This window comes from Macaca nemestrina, chromosome 15 (assembly GCF_043159975.1).
Source record: "Macaca nemestrina isolate mMacNem1 chromosome 15, mMacNem.hap1, whole genome shotgun sequence".
Classification (NCBI taxonomy): Eukaryota; Metazoa; Chordata; class Mammalia; order Primates; family Cercopithecidae; genus Macaca; species Macaca nemestrina.
In genome coordinates, this window is record NC_092139.1 from 33,534,275 (window position 1) to 33,561,776 (window position 27,502).

At 37.7% G+C, this 27,502-nt stretch overlaps 1 protein-coding gene across 1 annotated transcript; it reads left to right on the forward strand.

Annotated features, from left to right (window-relative positions):
• The first annotated feature begins 19,787 nt into the window (after window positions 1–19,787).
• On the forward strand, window positions 19,788–25,190 carry LOC105496148 (defensin beta 116). Its single transcript, XM_011766272.1, has 2 exons — window positions 19,788–19,854; window positions 24,852–25,190. Exons 1-2 carry the CDS (start codon window positions 19,788–19,790, stop codon window positions 25,091–25,093), a joined length of 309 nt encoding a protein of 102 aa, XP_011764574.1. The 3' UTR covers window positions 25,094–25,190.
• The last annotated feature ends 2,312 nt before the right edge of the window (window positions 25,191–27,502 follow it).

The window sequence follows — 27,502 nt, forward strand, 5'->3', positions numbered from 1 at the left end:
GTGTGCCAATGCTTCTTCACAAGAAGCCCTCTAATTGATCCAGAAGGGCATGTCATTGAATAAGCTTGGCAATGGATTTCATATCAAGTTTAGTCAGTGGAGATTTGCTCAAACCTGTCTGGAAAGGGCCCTACCAAGCACCAACTTCAAACATGGTGTCCAGCCCTGAGATATCTGCCTCCCACTGTAAGGAAATGTGTTCCTCACCTATTTAATAACATCTTGTTCTTAATTTGTGTTCTACTTTTAGGCACAGGGATAAATGACCCACTTCTTAGCAATGTCTTAAAATTACCTGAACAGCTGAAGACCCACTCTGCCATTGATCTCGCCCCTAAAATACCAGAGTTTTCAAATAACTTCTACACTGCTATAATGAATTCCACATTGAAACAATTACTGAAAATTTCCAATGAGACAGCATTCAACTTTCTGGTTGATCTTTCTTTGGACTTCACTGGTTTGTTCCTAAAAATTAGATTATCCTTCTTCATCTTCTTCCCATAAATACACAACCCATTTCTGCCAATAACGTGTTCATTTTCCCATCAGGAAATAAGTCCTTATGTGGGACATATCTCACAACATGAGAAGTTCGAGAAAAAATGTAAATTTTTTCCTTTCTTTCAAAGAAGAAGTTAATAGTGCTGACAAGAAGCAAAATCTTGTGGTTTGATAGTTGCTACAATTTTCCACAGAACTTTACAGATTGGCCATTGAACCTCAATTGTAAGGTAAAGAGTGTTCACTTCAAAAGATTAAGACTGAAATGGTAAGATTGTGTCTAGGTATTTTTGCTGTGCTTTTGAGTATGAGAGCCCAAATACACAACATCAAGAAATTCATTCAACTATCTTATTTATATGTAAAAGACCTAAATGTTTTAAAATGCTTGCTCACATACCACATGGCACCAAGGGAGAAATTCCCAGGACTTTCTCTTGGGACAACATACATAACATTTGAATAGAGTAATACTGGTTTAACCTTGCAGGATTGGTGCTTCTCTGTTTCATCACCATGGTAGGAAAATACAGAGGTACCTGCCTTTTATATAGTTGCCGGTGTTCCTGGCTTGTGAGGTTGTCAACAACGACATTATATTAATCCTCATAATTGTATCCTGGATTGCACTAAAAATGTCATACTTGCAGAATATGATGCCATATTGTTTCTGGTGAAACTTACAACTTCAAGAAGGGTGCTCTGAATTCCCCCGATTAGCCTGTGGAACTGATGGCAGCTGTACATGAAGGTTGTGAGTTCCCCTGCCATATTCTGTAGGCTCAGCATTGGTGAATCCATTGCCAACCAGCAAGATTCTACAACGTAGTTCAGCCAAATGAGTTTGGCCAAACACCTAGAAGAGTGAGGCATCTCAGGAATGTATACCACAGCCCCGTTTCAGAGGACTTCTTTTACCTCTCCTCAGTTCCCTGGCTATTCCTTCCTCTTTCTGCTCCACTTTTGCCATTCTTGATCACCTTGTTCTTTTCCATTGTCTTTGGGCCTTGAGCACATTTCTCTGAAAAGTTCGAAGCTTTGTCTTCTTCTTCTTCTTCTTTTTCCTTTCCTTAGAGAGAGGGTCTCCTTTCATTGCCCAGGCTGGACTGGCACAATCGTAGCTCACTGCAGCCTTGGACTCCTGGGCTCGAGCAATCCTCCCATCTTAGCCTCCCAAGTACCTGGGACTACAGGTGTGTGCCACTATGCCTGGCTAATTTTTAATTTTTTTGTAAAGACGGAGTCTTGCCAGATTGCCCAGGCCAGTCCCAAACTTCTGGCCTTAAGCAATCCTCCCACCTCTCTCTAACAAAGTGCTAGGATTACAGGTATGAGTCACCACACCCAGCCTAAAACCTTCTTTTGACCTTCTGAATGGCTGAAATATTCTTGCAGATGTGTCTTGGGTCAGGTTCTCTGAAAGCAGATTGGGAGAGATTTTCATGTAGGAGGTTTATACAACATCTGTAAGGAAATGAAGAAGCAGGATTGGGCAGAGGGAGAAGTTAAATTAGAATGCAGTTGGCTGGGCGTGGTGACTCACACGTGTAATCCCAGCACTTTGGGAGGCCGAGGTGGGCGGATCACGAGGTCAGGAGATCAAGACCATCCTGGCCAACATGGTGAAACCCTGTCTCTACTAAAAATACGAAAATTAGCTGGGCGTGTTGGTGCGTGCCTGTAATCCTAGCTACTTGGGAGGCTGAGGCAGGAGAGTAGATTGAACCAGGGAGTCGGAGGTTGCAGTGAGCCGAGATTGTGCCACTGCACTCCAGCCTGGTAACAGAGCGAGACTCCGTCTCAAAAAAAAAAAAAAAAAAAAAAAAGAATGCAGTTGCAGCAGAGGCCTCAGCTGGAGCTGGGGGACATTGAACCTTTTCTTTGACCAAATATTCAAATATTCAAATATTGGCTATAGGGCTCTTCCTGGGGAAAAGGTGGAGATCCTGGATATGGTAGCTTCTTTCAGTAGAGGGAAATTCCCGGAGATAGAGACTCAGCTGTGAATTCTCAGCAGCCAGCACTCTTGGCCGCTGGGGAAATGAAAGCTTCAGTCCTTATGGGCACCTGGGTGGTACAACACAGAATATATGTTGAGATGTATAGTTTGTGTGACCTTTCTGGAGGCGTCTTGTTGTTGACTGCTTAAATCTAGTGGACACTCTGAAAAAACCATGGGTAGCTAGAGTAGCCAAGACTTGTGCTCTCCATGAGACTGAAAGAAGACTAAGGACAGATATGGATTTTCAAAGATTAAACTCTATTATTTTCTTTTTTGAATGCATGCAAGGATTTATTAGGTTATAATTTATTGGCTGGACTGAGTCTTGCAGATGATGGTGGCTTTGAAGCCCCAATTTACAAATCCTTTTCCAAATTGGGTGTCCTTCAGGAGAACAAAGACTTGACATTAATTGATCGAACCAATCTCATGTACAAATTTGCATATAAATGAGAAATCGGCAGTGAGAGTTATGTGATTAAGAGGCAAAGAAGTTTTCAGAAAGACTTGAATGTAGAAAAGGGAATGTGAAAGATGAAAAGAGGAACGTGAATGGGCCCTGATGGAAGAGGTGTGGAAAGTAGAAAGTATATATAGAAGGATTCTGAGTATTTAAAGACATCAGCTGGGCGGGGTGGCTTACGCCTGTAATCTCAGTACTTTGGGAGGCTGAGGTGGGTGAATCACCTGAGGTCAGGAGTTCAAGACCAGCCTGGCCAACATGGTGAAACCCCATTTCTACTAAAAATACAAAAATTACCCAGGCGTGGTGGTGCCTGCCTGTAATTCCAGCTACTCGGGAGGCTGAGGCAGAAGAATCACTTGAACCTGGGAGGCAGAGGTTGCAGTGAGCCGAGATTGCGCTGTTGCACTCCAGCCTGGGCAACAAGAGCAAAACTATCTCAAAAAAGAAAAAAAAAATTTAACACTTTTTCACTTCTGTTTTCTTGCCTTTGAAATACACAGTATTGTAATGGTGCTGGAAGAAACCATTCAAATTTAGCGGTGATACTTACAGAATGCTGCATCATTTGCAATCTTTACTAATGAAAATTAAAAGTTCTTACGTGGATATTAAGGAGTAATGCATACTGGAAAAAGAAATCTGAAAAAAAGGAACTAAACCATCTTCTACAAATTCAAGTCTAAGTAAAGTGCCACTGAGTGGCATCAGAGAGGGGCACTGTGAGTGTAATACATGACATGCTCATATTTTCTTTATTGAAAACTCTCTTTTGTCTTTTTCTATATTGTGAGTTTTAAACTTGCATCTCCCTCCCCCTGTTAGTGATTGTTGAGATTCCAGCACCTGTCCTTGAAACTATAAACCCTACTCACTGCTGGTGAAGTAAATTTCAACAAAGAGAAAATGTTTTTCCTCCTCCCATGCAGTTTGTGAGGAAAGCAGGTAATATTTAGGTTGATAAAACTATTCTCATGAAGATTCATGCTAACAAAGAAGTTTTGTAAAACACCCAGACTTCAAAGTTTGTTGCTCTGCCCTATGAAGTTAACCTTAACCTCCATGAGGTCTGTAATTCCACTTGGTTGTCCTATTTATTATGTTTGTTGTATTTTCTCTTTTCTCAAAGATAAGAAGCCAGATGGCGATCACTGGATCTTCCAAGTCCTCCCGTAAAAACAGAACAAACAAGTATGATGACCCCAGAGGTTTCTTATCTAAACCAACATTGGACACATTTAAATTAATAATGGGTATTAAGAAAATATTGATACATTATTATTTTATAAATATTTCTTCTGCTGTCCTCCATCCTACCCTGACTCTGTGAAGAAAATGTACTTTGTTCAAGACTTCAGATAAATCTGCATTCCCATCCTTGTTCTCAGGAGCTGCACGAGCTTGGGAAGGTTAACATCTCTCCTGGAACTTCCGTTTTTGTATTTGTATCTGTACTTACTGCCCACGTTGGGTTTAGGACAGAGCCTGACACAAAGTAGTTGCTTCTGTCATCTTCCCTCTCTTCTTGCTACCCTCAATTTTTATTCTCATCTCTGCTTTCTTCTTTGTTCCTATGGTGCTTAGCACAAGGCTGAGTGCATAAGTGCTCCATAGCTCTTACACAACAGGAGGGAAGGACAATTTATTATTTTAAAGGGTCTCTTAAAAAATCCCTTTAATTATTATTTGTGTCCTACACAAAAGGACACATTTTTTTGGGGGGGGGATGGTAATGACATTCTTTTCTTAGCTTTATTGAGGTATAATTGACAAATAAAAATTTGTGTATTTAAGTTGTACAACTTTGTGTTTTGATATATGTATACATTGTTAAGTGATCACCACAATCAAGCTAATTAACATATACATTACCTCACTTGGTTGTTATTTTTTTCTTTCTTTTTTTTGTGGTGAGAACACTTAACCATCTACTACCAAATATCAAGTATATAGTACTAACCGTAATCACTATACTGCATATTATCTTCAGAACTTACTCACTTTGCATAATTGAAACTTGGTACTCTGTGACAAATATCTCCCCATTTTCCCCATCCCCCACACTGGCAACTGCCATTGTATGCTCTGCCTCTGTGAGGCTGACAACACTATTTGTTGAAGAAAATACCCATTATCCAAGGGTATGTTTTTGGCATCCTTGTTGAAGATTAGGTGACTGAATGTGTAAATTTGTTTCTAGAATTTCTATTCTGTTCCATTGGTGTGTCTGTTTTTATGTGAGTACCATGCTGTTTCATTTACTGTAGATTTGTAATATATTTTGAAATCAGGAAGTGTGATGGATTTGTTCTTTTTGGGGTCTTTTGTAGTTCCACATGAATTTTAGTGTTTTTTTGTTTGTTTGTTTCTGTGAAAAACAGCATTGGAATTTTGATAAGGATTGCATTGAATCTCTAGATCACTTTGGGTAGTATGGACATTTTAACAATATTAATTCTTCCCATCCATGAGCATGAGGTCTTTTCATTTACCTGTACCTTCTTTAATTTCTTTTGTCAATGCTTTATAATTTTCACTGTACAAGCCTTTTTCCTCTTTGATTAGGCTTATTATTAAGTATTTTATTATTTCTGTTGCCATTGCAAATATCATTGTTGTCTTAATTTCCTTTTCAGATTGTGCATAGAAATCCCACTGATTTTTGTATGTTGATTTTTATCTTGCAATTTTACTGACTTATTTTCTTAGTTCTAACAAGGTTTTCTTGTTAAGTCTTTATGGCTTACTACATATATAAACATGTCATCTGCAAACAGAGGTAAATTTACTTCTTCATTTTAAATTTGGATGCCTTTTATTTCTTTATCTTGTCTAATTGCTCTGACTAGGACTTCTAATACAGTATTGGGTAGAAATGGCAAGAGTGGGTCTCCTAGTCTTGTACCAGATCTTAGAGAAAAAAACTTTCAGTTTCTCCTCATTGATTATGTTAGTTTTTCAATTCATTGATTATGAATAATATAGGACTCTCTCAAGTGTGTTGGAGTTCTGGTCTGTTTTTAGGATTCTGGTCTTGTGTAGGGTGGCCAGCAACTGAAGCCTCGTTTCAGGCAGCTTGATGAAGTTATCCTCATGTTCATTTCATGTTAGCATCTCTTTGTGGCTTTCTTCCAAGGGCTTTTTCAGTGTTGAGGTCTTTTCATTGTTGAGATTCAGTATGGGCTTTATTGTGTTAAGTTCCTTCTATACCTATTTTTTTTTTAAAGAGATGGTTGATATGATTTCAATCTTCTTAAATTTCTGAAGACTTGTTTTGTGACCTAGCATGTGATTTATTCTAGAGAATGTTCCAGGTGTACTTGAGAAGAATGTGTAGTTCTCTGCTATTGAATAGAAAGTTCTATGTCTGTTAGGTCCATTTAGTCTATAATATTGTTCAAGTCAGCTCTTTATTAATTTTTCTGTCTGTATATTCCATCCATTTTTGAAAGTGGAGTATTGAAGTCTCCTACTATTATTGTATTGTTGTCAGTTTATCCCTTCAGATCTGTCTACATTTGGTTTATATAATTATGTGCTTTGATGTTGGATAGGTTTATATTTATAAGTGTTATATCATTCTGTTGAATTAACCCTTTTATCATTATAAATGACTTTCTTTGTCCCTAGAGACCCTTTTATCATTATAATGACTTTCTTTGTCTCTAGAGATAGTTTTGACTTTAAGTCTATTTTGTCTGATATAAGTATAGCCACCCTTGCTTTCCTGTGGTTATGTTTTACATGGATTTTTTTTTTTTTTTCCATCACTTCACTTTCAGTCTATGTGTGTCCATAAATCTGAAGTGAGTCTCTTGTAGACAGCATATCATTGACCTCTTTTTTTTTTTTTTTTTTTTTTTTTTACCCATTCATGTACTCTCCCTTTTTGATTGGGAAGTTCAATTCATTTACTTTAAAGTAATTATTAATAAGTGAGGGCTTTAGATATTTTGTTACTCATTTTCTGAAAGGACAAATTATTTTCTCTTACTAGGAGAGAAAGCCCACTTTTGTTATGGATGCTGGCCAGTATCTCACTTTCCCATTCTAATGTCTAGATGGAATACGTATTAAATGTTGTATCTTTGTTATGTTGACTTCAGATAAATTGCCTCTCTCTATATTTTACTGACTAAAACCCTACCATGCTTCAGAAGCTAATACAGTCAGAGTTCAGACTTGCTGCAAAAATTATTTTGCATCCTTCATAAACCAGCCACCTGCTTCTCCTGGGACCCTGCAGCCACAGAGTTTCATATCCTGACTTTTGTCAACTTTTGGAACCTGCTTCATGGAACTCAAATAATATAGGACCCTCTCAAGTGTGCTGGAGTTCTGGTCTTTTTTTAAGATTCTGGTCTTGTGTAGGGTGGCCAGCAACTGAAGCCGGGTTTCAGGTAGGTTGATGAAGTTATCCCCATGTCCATTTCATGTTAGCATCTCTTTGTGGCTTTCTGCCAAGGTGGATTTAAGAGGTTGCTGCTTTTGCAGTCATGGGAAGGTGGAAGACTTGGGAATGTGTCAGTCAAGGCTGGCACTAATATGTTTGTCACTTAATATGCTATTGCCTGTTGTCTGTCATCTTCAAATCCAACCATCTATGTTCTACTTTGCAATGCTAAGGCTAGCACTCTACAAACAGGGGTTCTCCTTTGCAGAATGTTTCCTTAAGCTCTGCCAACAGGGGGTGCCAGAAGCACATTTCAAAGTTGGAGGGGGAAGAACTCTTTCCTATTTACCTGCTAAGGGCTTCCTATTTATTTCCTGTTGCCAACAGCATCACTCATTCTTGCTTCTTCACTCCAATGCTGGGAGGGCATTCCTCTAGCACAGCTGAATCCAATTTGCAATTTTCCAACACAGAGAGCCAGCCTCATGATGCCTCATAGAGATACTAGTTCTAGCTGAGCAGAGCTCCTTCCTCAGAGATCTGAAATTTAGCTCTGCAGGTCTCTTCCTCCAAGCTTCTAATTTATTTTTAATGGTTCCAACCTTTTTTCTTGTTATTCCTGCTCTGGAATTGGTAGCTGATTCCTGCAGTTGCTACCTCTGTGATAACCGAGTGTCCTCTTTTTATATTTTTAATTCTTAAATGCCTACGTAACAAATCTTTATATTAAAGTTAATATTAAATTTATTAATATGAACACTAATATTACACTTAAATGTTAAATAATCTCTGTTAAGATAACTGATAAAACTCTGACTCATACAGTACACATTTAGATGAAGGGTTAGGGGCAAGAGATTGAGTCCCAGTTGAGGAGGGGAAGGGATCTCTGAGAGATTATGTTGGACACCAGGGATAAATTTTGTTGGACAGTGGGAAGGGAGCATGCAATTAGGGAGATATTTGGAGGATGGTTCAGGATAAATACTAGGTAAGGAGTTGTATTGGGGGAATTAGGGTTGGTATGAGGTGGTCTGGAGAGGGGGTGAAATTTTAGGCCAAATGAATCTGAATATAGGGATTAGGCAGGGTGATGGGCTGAACTGGGGCTAGTGGTAGTAAAGTTAGGTTGTGGTTGACTTGGGGTTAAACATGGATAGACCTTGGGTAGAGTAGGGTTGGAGTTTGGAGTTAAGATTGAAACAGAGTTTAGGCTCAATTTGAACAAAAGTGTGAGTGATCATAACTTGGGATTGGTCTGTAGTTGTGTGGAACTTGAGTCTGTGTCAGGCTTAAGTGGAGCCATGTAATCAGGTAGGTCTGGGTCTATTAAAATTTATTCTGTTGCCTCCTCCAAATGAAAATATCCAGAGGCCTTTCTCCATAATTTCCCAAATTCCTTGGGTGAGAACTTCATAGGCACTGAATGGTTCAAATGTTAGAATTTGGAAGTTGGGTAGAGGAAGAAAAAGGGCTGGTATGTTCAGAGAAGGCACCTCTTGAAGCTGAGCATTTACACAAGAATACCCTGACTGTAGTTTCTCCCATCCCTCCACTATTTCAAAGGCAACACAATCATCTTTCTGTCCTTCTCGTCTCCCTCATCCAGACTGTCTTTTTTCTTCCGCTGCTCCTCAACTCTCTCTACATGTAGAAACTAATCACTGCCAGTGGTTTTCTTTTCATTTTAAAACATATCCCACCAACCTGTAGACTGTTTTGTGAAGAAGACAAAGATGGGGAAACTGAACCTCAGAAAGGAAAGTGACCTGACCAAGGCATTCAGTGGGTCACTCACAATGGTGAAATTCAAAAGAATCTTCTTTTGACTATCAGACTGAACAATGAGGAAATATTAGAAGTGAAAATAAATTGATGTTGTTAATACAAAGTACGGTGGTTCAGGCAGTATGGAACTCAAAAAACCGTGGTAATAAGGAACTTAAAAAAGATGCTGACATTTGCTTTGACTGATGCAGCCGTGTGTCTCTGTCTGGATGGAAAGAGTGTGAGAGAGAGACTACCTTCCTGCAACTCTGTGTCAACATTTTGCCCATTGCTCTGGTGAATACTGAGAGAGTTTTGAGTATTTTGTAGTAGTCTTCCTACTCAGGGCAATTGGGAGAGGGCAATCCCTTCAGATCGGGGTGGAATTAGATTAGGTTTGAGTTTCATCCTGAGGAGGGCTCCCTGCGGCATTTACTTCTCCCTATTTTTGCGAGGCCTGCTGAGAAGGCATGCCAGGCAGCAGGGAGGAGTCCCCTGTCTGTTTGGATGTGGGATGGGACATACAGGGGCACTGTGATTCAAATGCAGCAAGGACTGTACAAGTTTCTGGTACTTTTCTGGGATCTACCAGGAGGCCAGCAGATGTAGCTACTGTTTTGGGTGTCTGTGGGAGGCCATATACTAGCCTGACACAAAGCCATTCCTTCTTTCCAAAACTTCAGAGAAGAAAAACAAATTTTGTTTTTTTGGTGCCATCCTGATCCAAAGAAAATAGAAGAAATAATTTTTAGTTTATTCAAATACTTACAAACAAGGGATGACTTTGAGCGTTGTTTATATATTGGAATTATTTTTAGTTTATTTGGTACTGAAGAATTTATTATGCCTAGCCCTTTGTAGAAGGATAAGCATGAAATGAGTGCTAATAAATAAATGTGTTGTCAAGGGAGAGCATCACTGTGAGGAATTTCAATGACTAAAATGCTGAGAACTTATGGTGACAGCTGTGGAGGAATTCACTTACTCCATTTTTTATGAAGATGGTTGCACTTGAAACTTTATATGTGTATATACCTGAGTCGTCTTGTGTGCACTGTATTGAAAGTTATATTGAAGACGTTGGTAAGTTTGAGTATGTAAAAATGTAAGAATTTCTCTCCGTCAAAAGATACCCTAAAGAAAGTAAAAAGGTAAGCTACAAACTGTAAGGAACATAAGTGTTCTTTGACAGGCAAATAGATAAATAAATTGTGGTATATTTAAAGAATGAGCCACACATCAGGGAAAAGAAGTAAAATGCAGCTACACACAACATAGTTGAATTTTAATAATAATATATTATGGATTGTAAAAGACAAATCTTAGATGACTATGTATACCAAAGAAGACTTTGGTACCTCTGTTAAAAATAAAACTATTTTTTCCCACCCTCCCCAAAATAAACAATAACAGTTACCATTATGCTATTTTGAAATGCAAATAAATACGTCAAATTCTTGGGGAGTGGATAAGGAAAGGCAGGATGTGTGGGATTTTAGAGGAATACAGAAGTATTTAAATATAAGTTATTGATGTTATTCTAGCTCTTGTATTTGTGAAGGACTCATTATTTTTAAAATAAATAAATGAATAAAAACATAAAATAAATAAACATAAAAGAGGGCTATAAATATGCCAAAGATTTTGATGGACCAAGGATAATGGTATGCACCTCTGGTATACTAGAAAAAAAAAAAAGCCCAAAAAATCCCCCACAAAAACCTATAGAGCAATGGATATAACAGCTGCAACTGGCATTATCTAGAAAGGAGTCAGCCTTCTCCAGGTAAGTTTCACCATGTGGAGACATGGTGTGGTACAATGGATGTAGTTGAGGGTTTGGGATATGAATGTTGGCTTTATTACTTACTATTTAGAGAGACTTTGCTGGAAATTTCTAAGCACAAAACCAGAAAACAGCTATGAAGGATTAACTACTTAAATTTAGTTACTTCTCTATGGCAAAATGTACCATATGCAAATTAAAAGATAAGTCCAACCCTGGGAAAATATTTAATTACTTCTTTAGTTCAGAGAGGATTTCTATGGTGGGGCATCAGATAATCTTATGGGCAGTAAAGTACTTCCTTGAAGGAGATTATAAAGTGACATTGTCTAATTTATAAGGGGATAAGGAAACCTAAGTTTGAAGAAAACTCAAGTTGCACATAACCTTGAGGTTCAGACATATTTAGACTTGTTTGGAAAAAGCAAAAGAGAGGATACTGGTCAAATAACAACCAAATTTCAAGAATGAGCAGAAAGAATCCTCTTTCCCTAGTAGCCATGCCGAGCAACAAAGCTTAACATTGGGCTTAAGCATTTGCCTTGAACTCCGTGGCAGAGTGAGTACTTTTCTGCTGAAAACATCTCTAAAATGGATATTTTTCATATTTTCTTAAATGACATCATAAGCTTGCAAAAATTAAATAATATGGAACCAATAAATTGAATTGAGAAGGGAATCCTTTTAAGAAAAGAAACACTGAAACAGTTTCACCTTGAACATGAAGAGCAAGGGACATCCAGATATTAAATGACTTCTGATGTGATGCAGTAGAAAGAACACAGCTTCAGCTCTGATACATGTTTGCAGAGATTATTAGCTTACATCAATAAAGCCATTAGAACTAACTTCCTACCTACATGATACATTGGTGAACAAGCAAAAGGAAACTAGAAAATCAGAAGGTAGATCAGTGGCTCAATGTCTTCAACAAATCAGTGTGACAAAATGGGGACTGTGCTAGATTAAAAGAGATTGAAGGGATATAAAAAAATCATGTACAGTCATTTGAGCATACCAGCTTCACAGAACATTTCTGGCACAATTGGGGAAATTTGAATATAGTCTGGGTGATAAATATGAAAAAATGCATTAAAATTGAAAAATGAAGATTATAAATGAAACAAAGCAGATTATGAAACAATGTGTAGTGAGATTTCATTTGAATAAAACCTATGCATACAAAAAGATCTAGTAATATACAATAAGATGTTAACTGTGCCAATCTCTAGGTAATAGTGATATAGTGTTTTTATTGTTTCATTTTTTGCTTACCTGTATTTTAATATACAATAAAATATACCCCTTTTGATATAATATTAGTTTAAAAATGAGTTAAGCATTAAATTTTAGATGCTAGAAAAAGAGCAAGAGGATGTCTGGAGAAACCAAGAGAAATGACATAGTAAGTTCAGGCATTTCATTGAATTTAATCCAATGGATTATAATAACAACAAATACCCTGGAATATAAATAACAGAACTGGAATATTCTTGCTAAATATAATAAAATAAACAGATTTTGTATAATCTTATGAAAAAAATGGAAATAATTAAAAACAGTTAAAAAGCTGGAAATAACTATAGACACAACAGAGATTAAGAATAATAAAACTCTATTACGAGGAAATAAACATATTCATTTGAAAAATACTTCAAGGAAATACAATCCATCAAAACTAGCACTGGAAGAAGTACAAATCTGAGAAGATCAACCAAGCATAAAGACACTGAAATGGTACTGACAGGCCTCCCCCTCCCAGTAAGCCTCAGACTCATAAAGTATTAACATTGAGTTCTACTTTGCTTTGCTTAAAATAGTTTATGTTCTTTTGTCTTGGAATAATTGTTATTAATACCCCCTTTATTCTTAAATGTGTCCTAGTTACATAAATTATAGAAGAATTGTATAATACCCTTAGATCTAGCAAACTTTGAAGGAACAGTTAATTCTTATATTGCACAAATTGTTCCAGAAAATAGAGGAAATGTAAAATCTGCATAAATGATCTTAGGAGGTCAGTGTTATCTTGACTTCAAAGGCGGGTAAAAACAATAAGAAAGAGAAACAATAGGCTGTAGCTTCTCTGCATATATATGCCAGAATCCCAAATAGAATAGTGAATAATGGAACCTAATAACTGTGTTAAAAATATACTTCCTGTATAATCAATTAGGATCTATCTGGAAACTATGAGGATGAATAACATCAGAAACTCTAATAATGTAAATCTCTACCTTAATAGACAAAAGGAGAAGAATTATATGATTCTTAAATGATACACAGAAAATATTTTATAAATTTCAAAAATTAAGTATAGTAGAATATTTAGCTAATTAGGAAGAAACGAGAACTATCAAACATGCTAAAGATTAAATGCCAAAATTTTGTGGCAAATGTTAGATTTATTCAAGGAACTGTAGATATAGTCCCTTTAAAATTGGGAAAAAAAACCCAAGGACTCTCATTAATAATGCAAATATTTATTACAACAGTGGAGGGAAAGTCTGCCCTTGCTTTTAGGAAAAAATAAGAAATAAGTTCAAGGACTGAAAAGGAGGAGCTAGTTCCACAGATTGTAGAAATCGATAAACAAATTCAAAGATTTATAGAAATGGGCAAAGAATAGCCTATATAATTGTGAAAAACAAAGTTAGAGAATTTACATTACTGGATATTAAAAGTTATTATAAAGCCATAGTAATTAGTAAAATGTACTGCTGATGCAAATATAAAGAAACTAAGCAACAAAATAGAAAGTCTAGAAAGAGATCTAGTCATATATGATTCCATGAGAAAAGTAGAACAATAGAGTAATGGCAGAAGGATGGTATTTTCAATAAATGGTTATCAGCTGGTCTTTCCTTCACATCTAAAATCAGTTCCATGTAGATAATAATAATAATAAAACAATAAAGTTTCTGGAACAAACATAGGAGAATATGTTTATGACCTTGGGGTAAGTAAAGATTTCTTAACCAAGACACAGAATGTACCAACTATAAAGAAAGAGATTGATAAATTAGACTTTATTAAAATTAGGAACATCTGTTGAACAAAAGATGCCATTAACAGGCAGAAAAGTAAAGCCACAAAATTGTGGCAGCTATTTCCAAAACCTATAGCCAACAAAGATCTTGTGTCTTGAATACATAAATAATTTTTACAATTCATTAAGAAAAACTCAGACACGCACTCCAAGAACAAAGAAGCCAAAGTGTTGAATAGAACATCCGAATGACCTGTAAATATATGAAAAAGCTCTTAATTCCACTGGTCATTAAGGAAATACAAATTAAAACCATAATGAGCTACCATTATACACAGAGATTAGCTAAACGTAATGAAGATTAACAATATCAAGTATCAGTGGGGGTGTATTAAAATGGTACACCACTTTGGGAAGCTATTTGACAGCAGATCAAAAAGCTGATCACATGCATATCTATGACCTCTCAATTTCCCCAATAGAAAGGCCTACGTATGTGCATAAAAAGTTATGGACAAGAATGTTCATAGTAGCATTATTTATAATGGCCCCAAACTAGAAAGAACCCAGTGCTTGTCATCAGTAGTATGGATAAGTTAGTTATGGTAATGGAACACTATGCCATAATAAAAATGAGTGAACAATTGCTATCTCCACACGACGTGGACAAATCTCAGAACAATGATGAGTCAAACTTTCTGGAGGCTGTAACTTTAATAGTAGAGTTACAGTCCATTCAGTCACTGATGCTTTTCTCACAATCAAAGCACGTATCCAGGTGTGTCGCTCCTTCCTGTGATAGTGATGTGAGTTATCAGCAACACCTGGTAGTGTCCTTCTCGGCACTATGGTAATCTAGCCTGCCATTGGATAAGTTCAGTGTAGATTTGTCTCGTAGTCTCTATTAGCAACACATCATTTCAGGGGGATTCTTCCATCACTTGGCCACACGATGGCGTAATGAGCCTAGGGAAATAAGAAACCTGTGTTTTCCATTATATAAAGTAACAGGCTAGGCTTCACCGCTAAACACATAGCGCTTCCAAACATTAACTCAAAAGGAGAAATATCATGTTTGCTAAAGGGGAGTTAACCTTAATTTTCATAGAACAAATACTAAGGCTCCGAGTCATTGTAAGTCAGTGGCTTTATTTAATTTAGCCAAATGATTTTTTCTTTTCTTTTCTTTTTTTTTTTTTGAGACGGAGTCTCCCTCTGTTGGCCAGGCTGGAGTGCAGTCGTGTGATCTTGGCTCACTGCAACCACCTCTGACCCCTGGGTTCAAGCGATTCTCCTGCCTCAGCCTCCCAAGTAGCTGGGATTACAGGCGCTCTCCACTATGCCCAGCTAATTTTTGTATTTTTTGTAGAGACAGGGTTCCACCATGTTGGCCAGGCTGGTCTCAAACTCCTGGTCTCAAGTGATCTGTCCACCTCGGCCTCCCAAAGTGCTGGGATTACAGGTGTAAGCCACTGCACCTGGCATAGTTTAGCCAAATAATTCCTTAGAGTAAGTTTCATTTGTTCCATTTGTCCAGAAAACTGGGGATGATAGGAAGCATAAATTATTGGTATTTGTAGGTTTTTACTGAGTCCCTGATTTGCCACAGGGAAAGTGATTTCCCATGTCAGATTCTCCATGTTCAGGAATTCCAAAGACTGGGATGTCATAATTTAGTAAGGCCTTGATCACCATTTGAGCACTTGCTTGAGCCAAAGCAAATACTTCTGGCCACCCAGGCATCATACTAAAGAGTATTTCTTAGCTTGTGATGACCGAAGCTCTATAATATTCATTTGTCACCGGGTCCTAGGATCTTTGGCCTGAGTGGGCTTCCTTGGCTTGCCTTAGGTATTCCCTGTAAAGAAATTTGCTGACAGACAGCACATGCTCATATTATTTACTGAATTATTTGACCTTATCACAGGAGTGGTAAGATTCCAAGATTTTCAGTATATTCCTTTTGTTTAAGGGATATTGCTGGTTGGATGGCATGAAAAACCAGTTCAGGAATATCTCATTGGGTAATTCCCATATTTTCTATGGTGCTCTTTTTAGTTCTCCTTGATGTCTAATTTTCTAATCTGGGGGGAGTTTCATATTTCTGAAACCATGAATAGGACTCCCCATTGATGTGATGGGATTTCAGTTTCCCCAGTCCAAATCTTAGTAGCTATTTTCATATAAATTTATTTAGATGTTTCATCTTGTCTATGAGTTCTACAACGAACATAAATCTGTTAGGGAAATTACAATGACTCTAATAAATCAGTCCATTTCTGTGTGACATTTTAGTTCTCATTAATGTTAGAAAGCCTCTGTTCTTCCAAATTTGGTCTGTAATATGACATTTCCCAAACACATATTTGCTATCAGTATAGATATTGACTATATCTATATAAAGATATGGCTAATTTAAAAGTTTGTGTAATAGGTGAGTACTACTGCTTGCCTGCTATTATGTTTGTGAGAACATCAACCTCTATCGCCTCATGAAGACAGATTGCCATCAGTGAGGTGGTGACCTGAAAGTACGCCATCGACATTGTGCATCCATGGAGTGAACTTGAAAAAGTGTGTCCCTCGTGGATGAAGCTAGAAACCATCATTCTGAGCAACCTATCACAAGGACAGAAAACCAAACACCGCATGTTCTCACTCACAGGTGGGAACTGAACAATGAGAACACCTGGACACAGGGTGGGGAACATCACACACCGGGGCCTGTCTTGGGGTGAGGGGAGCGGGGAGGGATAGCATTAGGACAAACACCTAATGTAAATGATGAGTTAGTGGGTGCAGCACACCAACATGGCACATGTATACATATATAACAAACCTGCACGTTGTGCAAATGTACCCTAGAACTTAAAGTTTAATTTAAAAAAATAAAAACAAAAAGTGTGTCCCTCAGGCACTCAACGAGATCCAGAAATTTTCCATGAAGAGATGGGGTCTCCAAATGTGTGGATTGATATCAGGTTCAACAAAGCTGTTTGGGCTGAAGGAATAAGGAATGTCACATACCATGTCCATGTACAGTTGTCCAGAAAATGTAATGAGGATGAAGATTCACCGAACAAGCTCTATACTTTGGTTACTTACATACCTGTTACCATTTTCAAAAATCTATGGAAAGTGAATGTGGATAAGAACTGTTGATCATCAAATACACCAAATAAAGTTATAAAACAACCTTCTGAAAAAAATTCAAGGTCAAGTAGAAAATGCTGATGTAGATGCTGCAGCAAGTTATTCAGGAGATCTAGCTAAGATTATTGATGAGGGTGTCTACACTAAGCAACAGATTTTCAATGTAGACAAAATGACCTTCTATTGTAAGAAGATGCCATCTAGCACTTTCATAGCTAGAGAAGAAAAGTCAATGCCTGGCTTAAAAGCTTTGAACGACAGGCTGACTCTCTTGTTAGGGGCTTATGCAACTGGTGACTTAAAGTTGAAACTAATGTTCATTTACCATTTCAAAGATCCTAGGGTCCTTAAGAACTATGCTAAACCTATAGCCTGTGTTCCAAAAATGGAACAATGAAGTCTGGATGACAGCACACCTGTTTACAGCATGGTTTGCTGAATATTTTAAGCCCACTGTTGAGACTTACTGCTGAGAAAAAGATTTCTTTCAAAATGTCACTGATCAATGGCAATGTACTTAGTACCCAAGACCTCTGATGAAGATGTAAAAGGAGATTAATGTTGGCTTTATGCTGGCCAACACAACATGCATTTACAGCCCGTGGATGAAGGAATAATTTTGACTTTCAGGTCTTATTATTTAAGAAATGTATTTCATACCGCTATGGCTGCCATAAATACTGGTTTCTCCAGACCAATTGGTCAAGACTCATTATAATCAAGCTATCAAAAATCAGGGAGAAAAAAGGATTCTGAAAAAAGCAAGAGAAAAGAAGCATATCACATACAAGAAAGACTCAATACAGCTGTCAGTGAATTTCTCCACTGAAGCGTTACAGGTCAGGAGAGTGAGATAATATATTCAAAATGCTGAAGGAAACAAGCTTCCAAACAAAAATATTTTACTGAGCAAGGCTCTGCTTCTGAAATGAAGAAAAGATAAAGGCTTTCACAGACAAAATCTGAGAGAGTTCATTTCTACCAGGCCAGTCTAACAAGGAATGCTAAAGGAAAACTTTCAAGCTGAAAGAAAAGGATGTTAATAACTAAAATGAAAACATGTTCAAGTATAAAACTCACTGGTAGAAGTAAGTACACAGTCAAATTCAGAATACTCTAATACTGTAAAGATGATGATAAGTCACTAACATATTGAGTATAAAACAAAAGACAAACCTATTAAAAAATAATAAGTTACAATAACCTGATAGGGGATATACACAATATAAAAAGTAAATTGTGACATCAGAAACATAAATTATCAGGAGAGAGAGAATAAAAATGTAGAATCGTATTTTACAACCAAAGTTAAGTGATTATCAGCTTTAAACAGCCAGTTATAACAATGTATGTTTTGTGTAACACTTATAGTAATCACAAAGGAAAAACTGACAGTAGATACAGAAAGGATAAGAAGAAAGGAATCAAAGCATTCTAATGTAGAAAATATCTAATCACAAAGGAAGATAGCAAAAGAGGAAGAAAGGAACAAAGGATGTATAAAATAACCAGAAAGGAATGAACAAAACGGCAAAAGTAAGTCCTTGCCTATCAATAATTACTTTGAATGTAAATGGATTCAGTTTGTCAACTGAAAGACATAGAGTGGCTAAATTGATTTTTTTAAATGACTCGACTATATTTTGCCTACAAGAGACTCATTTCACTTTTAAGGAAACACATAGGCTGAAAGTTAAGGGATGGAAACAGAAGTTCCATGGAAAAACAAACCAGAAAAGAGCAGGAACAGCTTTTCCTACCACACAAAAAAATAGATTTTAAGTAAAAAATCACAAAGTGAGACAAAGAAGGTCATTGTATAATACTAAAGGGATCAATTAATTGAGAGATCAGCATGTCCCTCACCTCAAATATTTATTATTTATTTGTGACGAGGTCATTTAAAAATCTTTCTTTTAGCTCTTTACATTATTATTAACTATAGATACTGGAGTACTATTCAGTCTTTAAAAAACAGAAAATTCTGCTATTTGCAATAATATGAATGAACCTAGAAGACATTATGTGAAGTGAAATAAAGCAGGCGCAGACAAGCAAATACTGTATGATCTCACTTAGATGTGGAATCTAAAAAAGTTGAACTCATAGACGTAGAGATTAATATGGTTGTTACAAGAGCCTCGAGGGAGGGTGGATGGGGAAAGAGGAGACATTGGTTCTTGGGTACAAACTTACAGTTAGATATGAGGAATAAGTTCTGGTGTTCTATGGGGATAGCATGGTGACTATAGTTAAAAATAATTATTTACTTCTTTTTTTACAATTTAAGTTCTGGGGTACATGTGCAGAACATGCAGTTTTGTTACATAGGTACACATGTGCGTCACATAGGTATACACGTGCTTATTTCTTATCCAATTGTTTATAAGTCTTTTCAAGTTTGCTTGCTTGCTTGGTTGATTCATTAATTCAAATTTGTTTCACACAAAATGCCAACTGGCTCTAATTTGTCTTTGTTTCTTAATGGGAAGAAAGACCCACCCAGGCATGAGCACTGCTGGCAAGTCTCCCACACTTACATAGAGTATCAAGCTCAGATAAGTGATACATGTTGTCCTTCTGCCTGCCTGACCTCGGTTATCTCCCATCCCTTTTAGTTCACTGCACACAACCCTGATCCATTTCCAAAACTAATAAAGGCGGGCTACTGCTCTGCTACAATGATCTCTGTTCGGTCACCTGCAACACAGCCTTTCATTCTGTTGGAACATGTCAGTCATGAAGCCCTGTTTAATGACCATTGCCATCCTTATGATCCTGGCTCAAAAGACTCCAGGTAACTCAGGCCTCTCTCAAAGGTTCTGGGGTCTTGTGTGTGGTACTGGTATCTTGGTGACCTCTGCAGTGACTCCTACTCACATATGGTGGGCAACACCTAAAGCCTTTTCCGGTCTCAGATGGGTCACAGATGTTACTCCCAAGGTTAATTCCATGTAAAGATCTCTCCTGGTTCTGCTTTGCCAAGACAAATTTAAGAGGTTGTTGTTCTTGACATAGTGGACAGTCTAAGCATGGAACATTTTAGGTAGTGCTGTCATTGGGGTGGGGGCTTAATTCATGAGTTAGGTGAGAGACTGTGTGCAAGTTGAGGAGCCGTAGGAGGAGTATAGCAGTTTGGAATTGGATAGGGAGTTGAGGTGGGGAGGTTGTAAGACCTTAGATATAGGGTAATATCCAAAAAGTGAGTGGGGATGAGCATGGGGTGAATAATTGTATTTATAGGTTGGGCTGAACAGATGTTTTGGTGTAGTGTAGAGAGGAGATGGTATTTTTTCTTGAATGGAGCTGGGGGTAGAGTTGGTGCAAGTGGGAGATGGGGTATAGAGAGATTTGTAGTTGGGCTGTGTTTTAGATTGATGCTGTGAATTGGGGTTGGGTGGCTTGGATAGTGTTATGTTTGTATGTTTTGCAACTGGGCTTTGGGTGGTTATTAGAAGAGATACGGCTTGAGTTGTGGTTAGTGTTTGCCTAAAGTGGGTATCTTATTCAGTTGTGGGTATGTGAGGTTTATCTGGGCAGGGATTGATTTAGCCTGGGTTTGGGGGTGATTAAGCTTGAGTAAGACAGTTGGATTCATCACAGCATGGCTATGGCTATTGAAATAAGGAGAATATTGACTCTTTCTCAGATATATGGTTTGCAAATATTTTCTCCCATTCTGTAGGTTGTGTCTTCATTTTGTAGACTGTTTCCTTTGCTGTTTAGAAACTTTTTAGATTGCTGCAATCCACTTGTTTATTTTTGCTTTTGTTGCCTGTGCTTTTGGTGTCATATTCAGAAAATCCTTCCCAAGGCCAATGTCAAGAAGTTTTTCTGTATGTTTTCTTCTAAGAGTTTTATGGTCTTAGATTTAAATCTTTAATCCATTTTGAATTTGTTTCTGTGTATGGTGTAAGATAAATATCCAATTTTATTATTTTGCATGTAGGTATCTAGTTTTCCCAATACATTTATTGAAGACACTATACTCTCATGAATATGTCCTAGAAATCTACTGTACAACACAGTTCCTATAGTTAACAGTACTGTGATGGACATTTCAAAAATTATTAAGGGAGTGGATTTTAGTTAAGGGTTCTAAAATAAGATTTGATATATAAAAAATAATAAATAAGATGGTGGGAGAAAACTTTTAGGGGTGGATAGGTTTATGGCATAGATTTTGATGATGGTTTTGTGGGTGTAATGTATGCTTATCTCCAAACTCATCAAAATGTATAAATTAAATATGTATAGCTTTTTGTGTGCCAATCATACTTCAACAAAGTGGTTTAAATAAAGAAAAGGGGAGAATAAACATTGGATGAAAAATGTCCAGTATTATTTTCAAATTCTGAAGAAAGTTTTTTAAGTGTGATTTTCAAGGGCACTGAAGAACAACAGATGTGACTGTGGATGGCTAGGATAGAGGAAATCAGGAGACTGGAATGTTCGGAAGTGTCTCCTGTCAAATCTTGGCATATATAGAGAGATATGGCAGCAGTTTCAGTTCTTCTATAGAAAACCAAGATTGTTCTTCCTTTCTTGACAGTGAGTTCAGATTCATCTGATCTAGAGGTTTCTCCTACTCTTCCCCTTTTTTCTCCCTCTGTTTTTCTTCTTCCTTTCCTCCTTTCTTTTCCCGTATTCCTTCTATTTCACATTCTCCTCCTTATTTCTCAGCTTCTGTTATCCCCTTGTTCGAGAGACACTTGTTCTCATGCTCAGTAAAGCTCAGTTCTCATTTCTAATGGTGGTAGAAACCACAGGTGGGTTTGCAAGAAGCAACAACAACAAAAACAAAGACAGCACTCTATGCTTCAAGAGTTGTACATAGTGTAGCTTCCTTAATAATTATTGAGTAATTTTACTTGGCAGAATTTAGGAGCAGGAACAGTTCTGGACAACCTCTTCTATTAGGGCAATCCAAACAAATTTTTCCTTTCATCCTCCCAAATGTATGCATATGAAATTAAACTGTTTGAAAGCCAAGATCTTGTCTTTTAAATCTACACATTTCTAATGTTGAGCTGAGTGTGTTGAATAGAGTAGGCTTTAGCAAATTCTTATTGAATGAATGAATATGTAATGAATCATGGCTAATAAACGTATATGAGTAGAAAGAACCTTAGAAATTAGATGGGAGAGGATCATGTTTGGTTGCACAGCAGGCAGAGAAATAATATATCACATTGATTCTGGCTCGGAATGGAATTTTTAAAAAGGTCCAGAGCATATCTTTTGTTTTTTGACTTAAGATATTTTAACTTGCTTTTGAAACACTTCCAGTGGGGAAACATGAGCTGGGCAATGTCTATAGCTGAATGTGAGAAGGCCAGGCAGAACTGTGGCTTTTGCTGCGAACAGGAGCCCATTAGTATTTTCCGGGGAACTCTTGCAAAGCACCCTTGCTCTGGCATCTCCTTAGATATACTGAATCAGAAATTCTAGAGACTTGGTATGAATATACTTAAAAATTTCCCAGGTTATTATGAAGTATGACATCTTATTAACTTCCTTTTTCACAAACACAGTGGAGACTTTCTGATTTGGTGCGAACTCTCCCATTCTCATTTTCTGACATGGAAAGACTAGGTCCAGAGAGTTAAAATATAGCATTGTGCAGAGGGCCAGAGACTATGCTGACATGCAAAAGTTGGTCCTCTGTGACTTCAGTTGGAAGATGGAGAGATTATTAAAGTTGACATTAATTTGATGTGGGTGTCAAAATTTGTGACGATGCAGGGCGATCTAAGGTTAGAAAAGTAGGAGTAGGAAACTGTAACTATGACAAAAATCTTTATTTTTATTTTAAAAATTTATTTGTTGAGTCACTGTAGGCAGAATCCTCTTGGGCTGGCCTTGACCCACTTTCCATGTGGAGAGAATGAGGAAAAGGCAGTTTGCCCATTGCTTATTCTTGGTATCTATGTTTCTATCCATCCCTCCAGTGACTGCAGACAGGAGCTCTTGGGTCTCCAACTGCCCTCCAGTGTGTTTGGTAGAAAGGAAAAGTCCTAGAGGTCAGGTGTTAGCCAGAATAGTGTGGATGTCACTTGGGGGAGGCCCTCTGCAGATCTTCTTCTCCCATAAGTATAATGGTGCTGAGAGAGAGAGAGCATGCAGGTCCCATGATAAGGGTGAAGATTAAGGTGGGAAACACAGTGATGTCATGGTGCTGGACCATGGATGAATCAGCATCATTTTCAACCTCCTTCCTCTGGTTGACCAGCAGGCTGGTTGGTGTTGGAGCAGTTGAGATCCCTCTCTGGATTCCTAGGGCAGTTTATACACACACCAGTACCCAAATGTTATGAGATATCTGCCATGGAGGCATTTCCCTCTTCTTTATTTCTCTTCCCATTCTCCAACTTCACCTAAAATTGGGCATTTTACTTTCTCTAATCTAAAAATTAGCAAAGTATTCATTTTTTTCCCTGCAAGAAATATTATACTTATTTTGTCCCATTTTCATTAATGTTAATAGTGAATAAATTTGATTAATTGGAGACCTCTATCTACTTAGCACTGAGTCCATGGCCTGACACGGAGTGAGTGTTCATAAATGGGTGTGGAATGAGGGCGCAGGGGGATGGTTGAAAAGGTCCTTGAATGTGTGTAGACATGATGAAGGATGATGCCATCTTCTCCTGGAAAGCCTATCACAGAGAGGCAATGTGACACAGAGAGAAAAGAGCATGGGCTTGATGTCATGTAGACCAGAAATTGAATACTAGTTTGATCAAGTATAAGCTATGAGAATGCAGACAAAACAAAGCATCTCTTTGAGCCTCAGTGTCTTCATCAAAGACTGAAGATAACAGCAGGTTTTTATGAGGTTCAGTGAGCTATCATTTGTAAAATGCCTGTACGTGGTTGATGCTGGACCATACCACAGTACATGGTAGCGATTGTTAATATTTCTTTCTAATTGCTCCTTTGTCTGTAGAACATTAAATAGGTAAGTAATACTATTGATGACTAATATTTGTATAATGCTGATTAAGTGTCAGGAACTTTGTCACTGGGGTATTTTCAGGCAAAGAGCTTAAGTTCACTCATGTACACACCTGGATTAGCAATATGTGGAAAGTGCATGGTGGAGGTTTGTACAGTGAGCACACATGCTCAATTTATGTGAGAATGTGGATCTGTGAATAAAGTGGGTTGTATACATGGGTCTGTGTATATGCTAGTATGCTGCCCGTGTATGCACAGTACCTGTTTCTGTAAGGCCAATGTACAAAGAGAGACAAGTGTAGTACTTGTTTGCGCCTATGTTTCAGAGGATAAAGGCATGCATGCACACTGGCTTAAATATTTGTGTGCTATCTCAGAGTAGATCCTGGCTGCCTCTGATTAGCTGTGTGTGAGGGGCACAGATCTCTGCAGGCACTTGGGGACATATGTGCTCGCAGTGGCATTCTTTGAAACTTCATACTCTCAGGAGAAGACTTTCATATCAACAACACCATCTAATATTCAATTACTTGTTATGTGCCAGATGCTTTTCTGAAAATACTATATACACTAACCTAGTCATTACTAAAACCTTAGGAACTTGGCTCTATTATTTTGCTCATTGTGAAGATGATGCAACGGAGGACTGGAGAGCTGAAGTAACTTGCTTGAAGAGGGAGAGATGGTAAATGGCAGAGTCCAGATTTGAATTTAGGTAGTTTTGATTCCAGATCTTGTACTCTTAATATTCTTAGGGCGTGTTCCTTTAAATCATGCTTTGTCAACCTATTGTCACTGCTGCATGGAAACTAAACATGGCTATGTCTTTCCCAGGTGGCCTGTTCAGATCCCACAATGGCAAGAGCCGAGAGCCTTGGAATCCATGTGAGCTTTACCAAGGCATGTGCAGAAACACCTGCAGAAAATATGAAATCCAATACTTAACCTGCCCAAATGATCAAAAGTGCTGCCTGAAACTTTCTGTGAAAATAACCAGTTCTAAGAATGTGAAGGAGAATTACGACTCTAACTCCAACTTGTCAGTTGCAAACAGTTCAAGCTACTCTCACATTTGAATATCACCAACGTCACCTCCTCTGTAGTAACTTCTCCTCCATTCTGGAATGCTTTCCCTATAAAAAATGCATTCCTTCTTGTGTGTGTGTCTTTCGTCTGTGGGTAGTCATCATTGGTCTGGAGAGAGTAAGCTGAGAGTTGGGAAGCTATGGAGTATAGGAATGGGCACTGGCTAACAAAGCCAGTAAGATAGTGGCGTCACTCAATACAGGTATGCCGAGAAAGGAGAAGGTCACATTTCTGTTCTGTTTTGACACCATTCTGGTGGCTGCAGAGGGAAGATGACAACTGTATTGAGTCTGGATGCTCCTGTGAACATATGGAGGGATCAAGTCCTCCAAGTAAACCTTGTAGGCTGAGGATAGAGACAATTGAGCTGCGTTTGATATCCAGAGAACTAACCTGGTATGTTTGCCATAATGATGAGTCCCCAGGAAGAACCAGAACAAGACAGAGGGATGAAAGTGAGTATAGAGATTTGTTGGACAAACTAGGGTAAAATTTTCTAAGTGGAAAGTGGAATAAACAGCCTTGTCACTGGGCATTCTTCCTGCTTTGAGGCTGGAGGACCATTTCTGGATGTGGGACAGAGGTTAGTGGTTATGGTGCTGGAAAGGGATTTTGCACAGAGGCCGGACACTGTGCTTGATGTCCATTCATTCTTGAGAATTGAGGAATATTGTCCCCCAAGTTCAAACTTAGTTCACAACTAGTACTTGAAATGCTAAGACATTTTCATTGTGTTATATATACTCCTCTTCTATGGCCAGTGTCTCATTTCTCCCTCTGTTTGGATCCAGATTTCTAGAGCTAGGGTTCCCAACTAAGTTCTCCAAGTTCTAGAGTCCCAATTTTACCTCAACTAAGAGAAATCTGGTTTTTGTGCCATCACTCCACTGAAATGGCCTTGCATTTGGTTGCCAGTGCCTCTCTTATTGAAAATGTAAGCATTCTTTACATTTTACCATCTGCTTTGCCTTTAGCTAGTGTTTTACAACATTTCTCAATCCTTTGAAACCCCCTCTTTTTTTTGCCTTGGCTTCTGGTCTCTGGGTGTTCTTTCTTAGTCATTTTTGGAGTTTCTTCTTCTGCCATCTGCCCTGTAATATTTCTTTGACATTTTCACTACTTTCTCTCTCTATGTTTTTTTTTCATATATACTTTGCTGGCATTTGCTCACTGTTTCTTAGATCAATGACAATCCCAGCCCAAACCAATGGATCCAAGGCCGTGCACTAAATGACCAGTTTATATGTGTGACTTTTAATTTGCATGAAGCTTAAAAGCTCGGTGTGAAACTTTAATGTTCATATATTAAAGATTTTCATTGACATTTAGAGATGTTTGTTAGCAGAGGGTGGGGTTTTGACAGAAGCCAGGTTTCAAGAAGGAATGCATAAGTTTGCTGGCCTAAGTAGCATGACAAGGAAACAAATTTTACAGGAGGCTGAGGCATGAGAATCACTTGAACTTGGGAGGCGGAGTTTACAGTGAGCTGAGATGGTGCCACTGCACTCCAACCTGGGTGATGGAGTGAGACTCTGTCTCAAAAAACAAAAAAAGAAAAGAAAAAAAATTTTTTAATTTGGAAGAAAGTATTGGCTTTGGGTTCAGTAGCATAGTTGAGATATAATGTTTCTAGACTTTCTCCTTTGGAAGTATTTGGAGAAGAAAAGTTGTTGTGAATTTCAGGTTTAAGGTGCAGATTGCCATTTCCCTGGCTCCACTTGTATTTGAGAAAGAAACACGAATATGAAGTCAGCAGGATTTGTCTCGTTCTCTGACTTACATATTGAATTACATGTTTGTTCTATTCTCTTGGATTACTCGGCCATTTCAGGCTCAAAATGTCCCAAAAAGTAACTCCAAATCTGTTTACCCAGCTTTTCTGTCATCATCCTATCCTTGGTAATTCACACCCACAACTTGTCTTGTTGCTTAATTCACAAACTAGGGAATCATTCTTGTTTCTCTAATCTATCTCAGGTCACCACATCCAAATCATTAAAATGTGTTTTTAGTTTCAATTCTCAAATTGATCTCAGTTTACTGATGAAATCAACATTTGCATAATTAAAAGTAGAAGATTCGCTATACTTAAATCGAAAAAATTCAACTAATTAAGAAATACTTACAGTTTTATTCCCTCAAAGGTACATTTTTATTCTTTTAGGGATCTTCATGTTGTTCTTCTCAACAAGTAATTGTGATTTTCTTTGTTTAAAAATGTATATTTGTCCATATTTATTTTGATTGTTACTAGTGCTCCCATCAAATATCATCTTTGAAGTTTGCTATTTTATAAGGTCCACCTTCTCCCCAGCATAGCATCAGTTTCTCTTATTTATTCTCCTCAAGTTTCACTTTCAGCAGTGCTCATCAAGACAAATTTTAGGGATTTTTGGGGT

What these genes read in the sequence shown, in the direction of transcription:
- LOC105496148 (XM_011766272.1), top strand. Translation starts at nt 19,788, where the DNA reads ATGTCAGTCATGAAGCCCTGTTTAATGACCATTGCCATCCTTATGATC. An exon ending in CCTGGCTCAAAAGACTCCAG is followed by an intron (nt 19,855 to 24,851) that starts GTAACTCAGGCC and finishes TGTCTTTCCCAG; the next exon opens with GTGGCCTGTTCAGATCCCAC.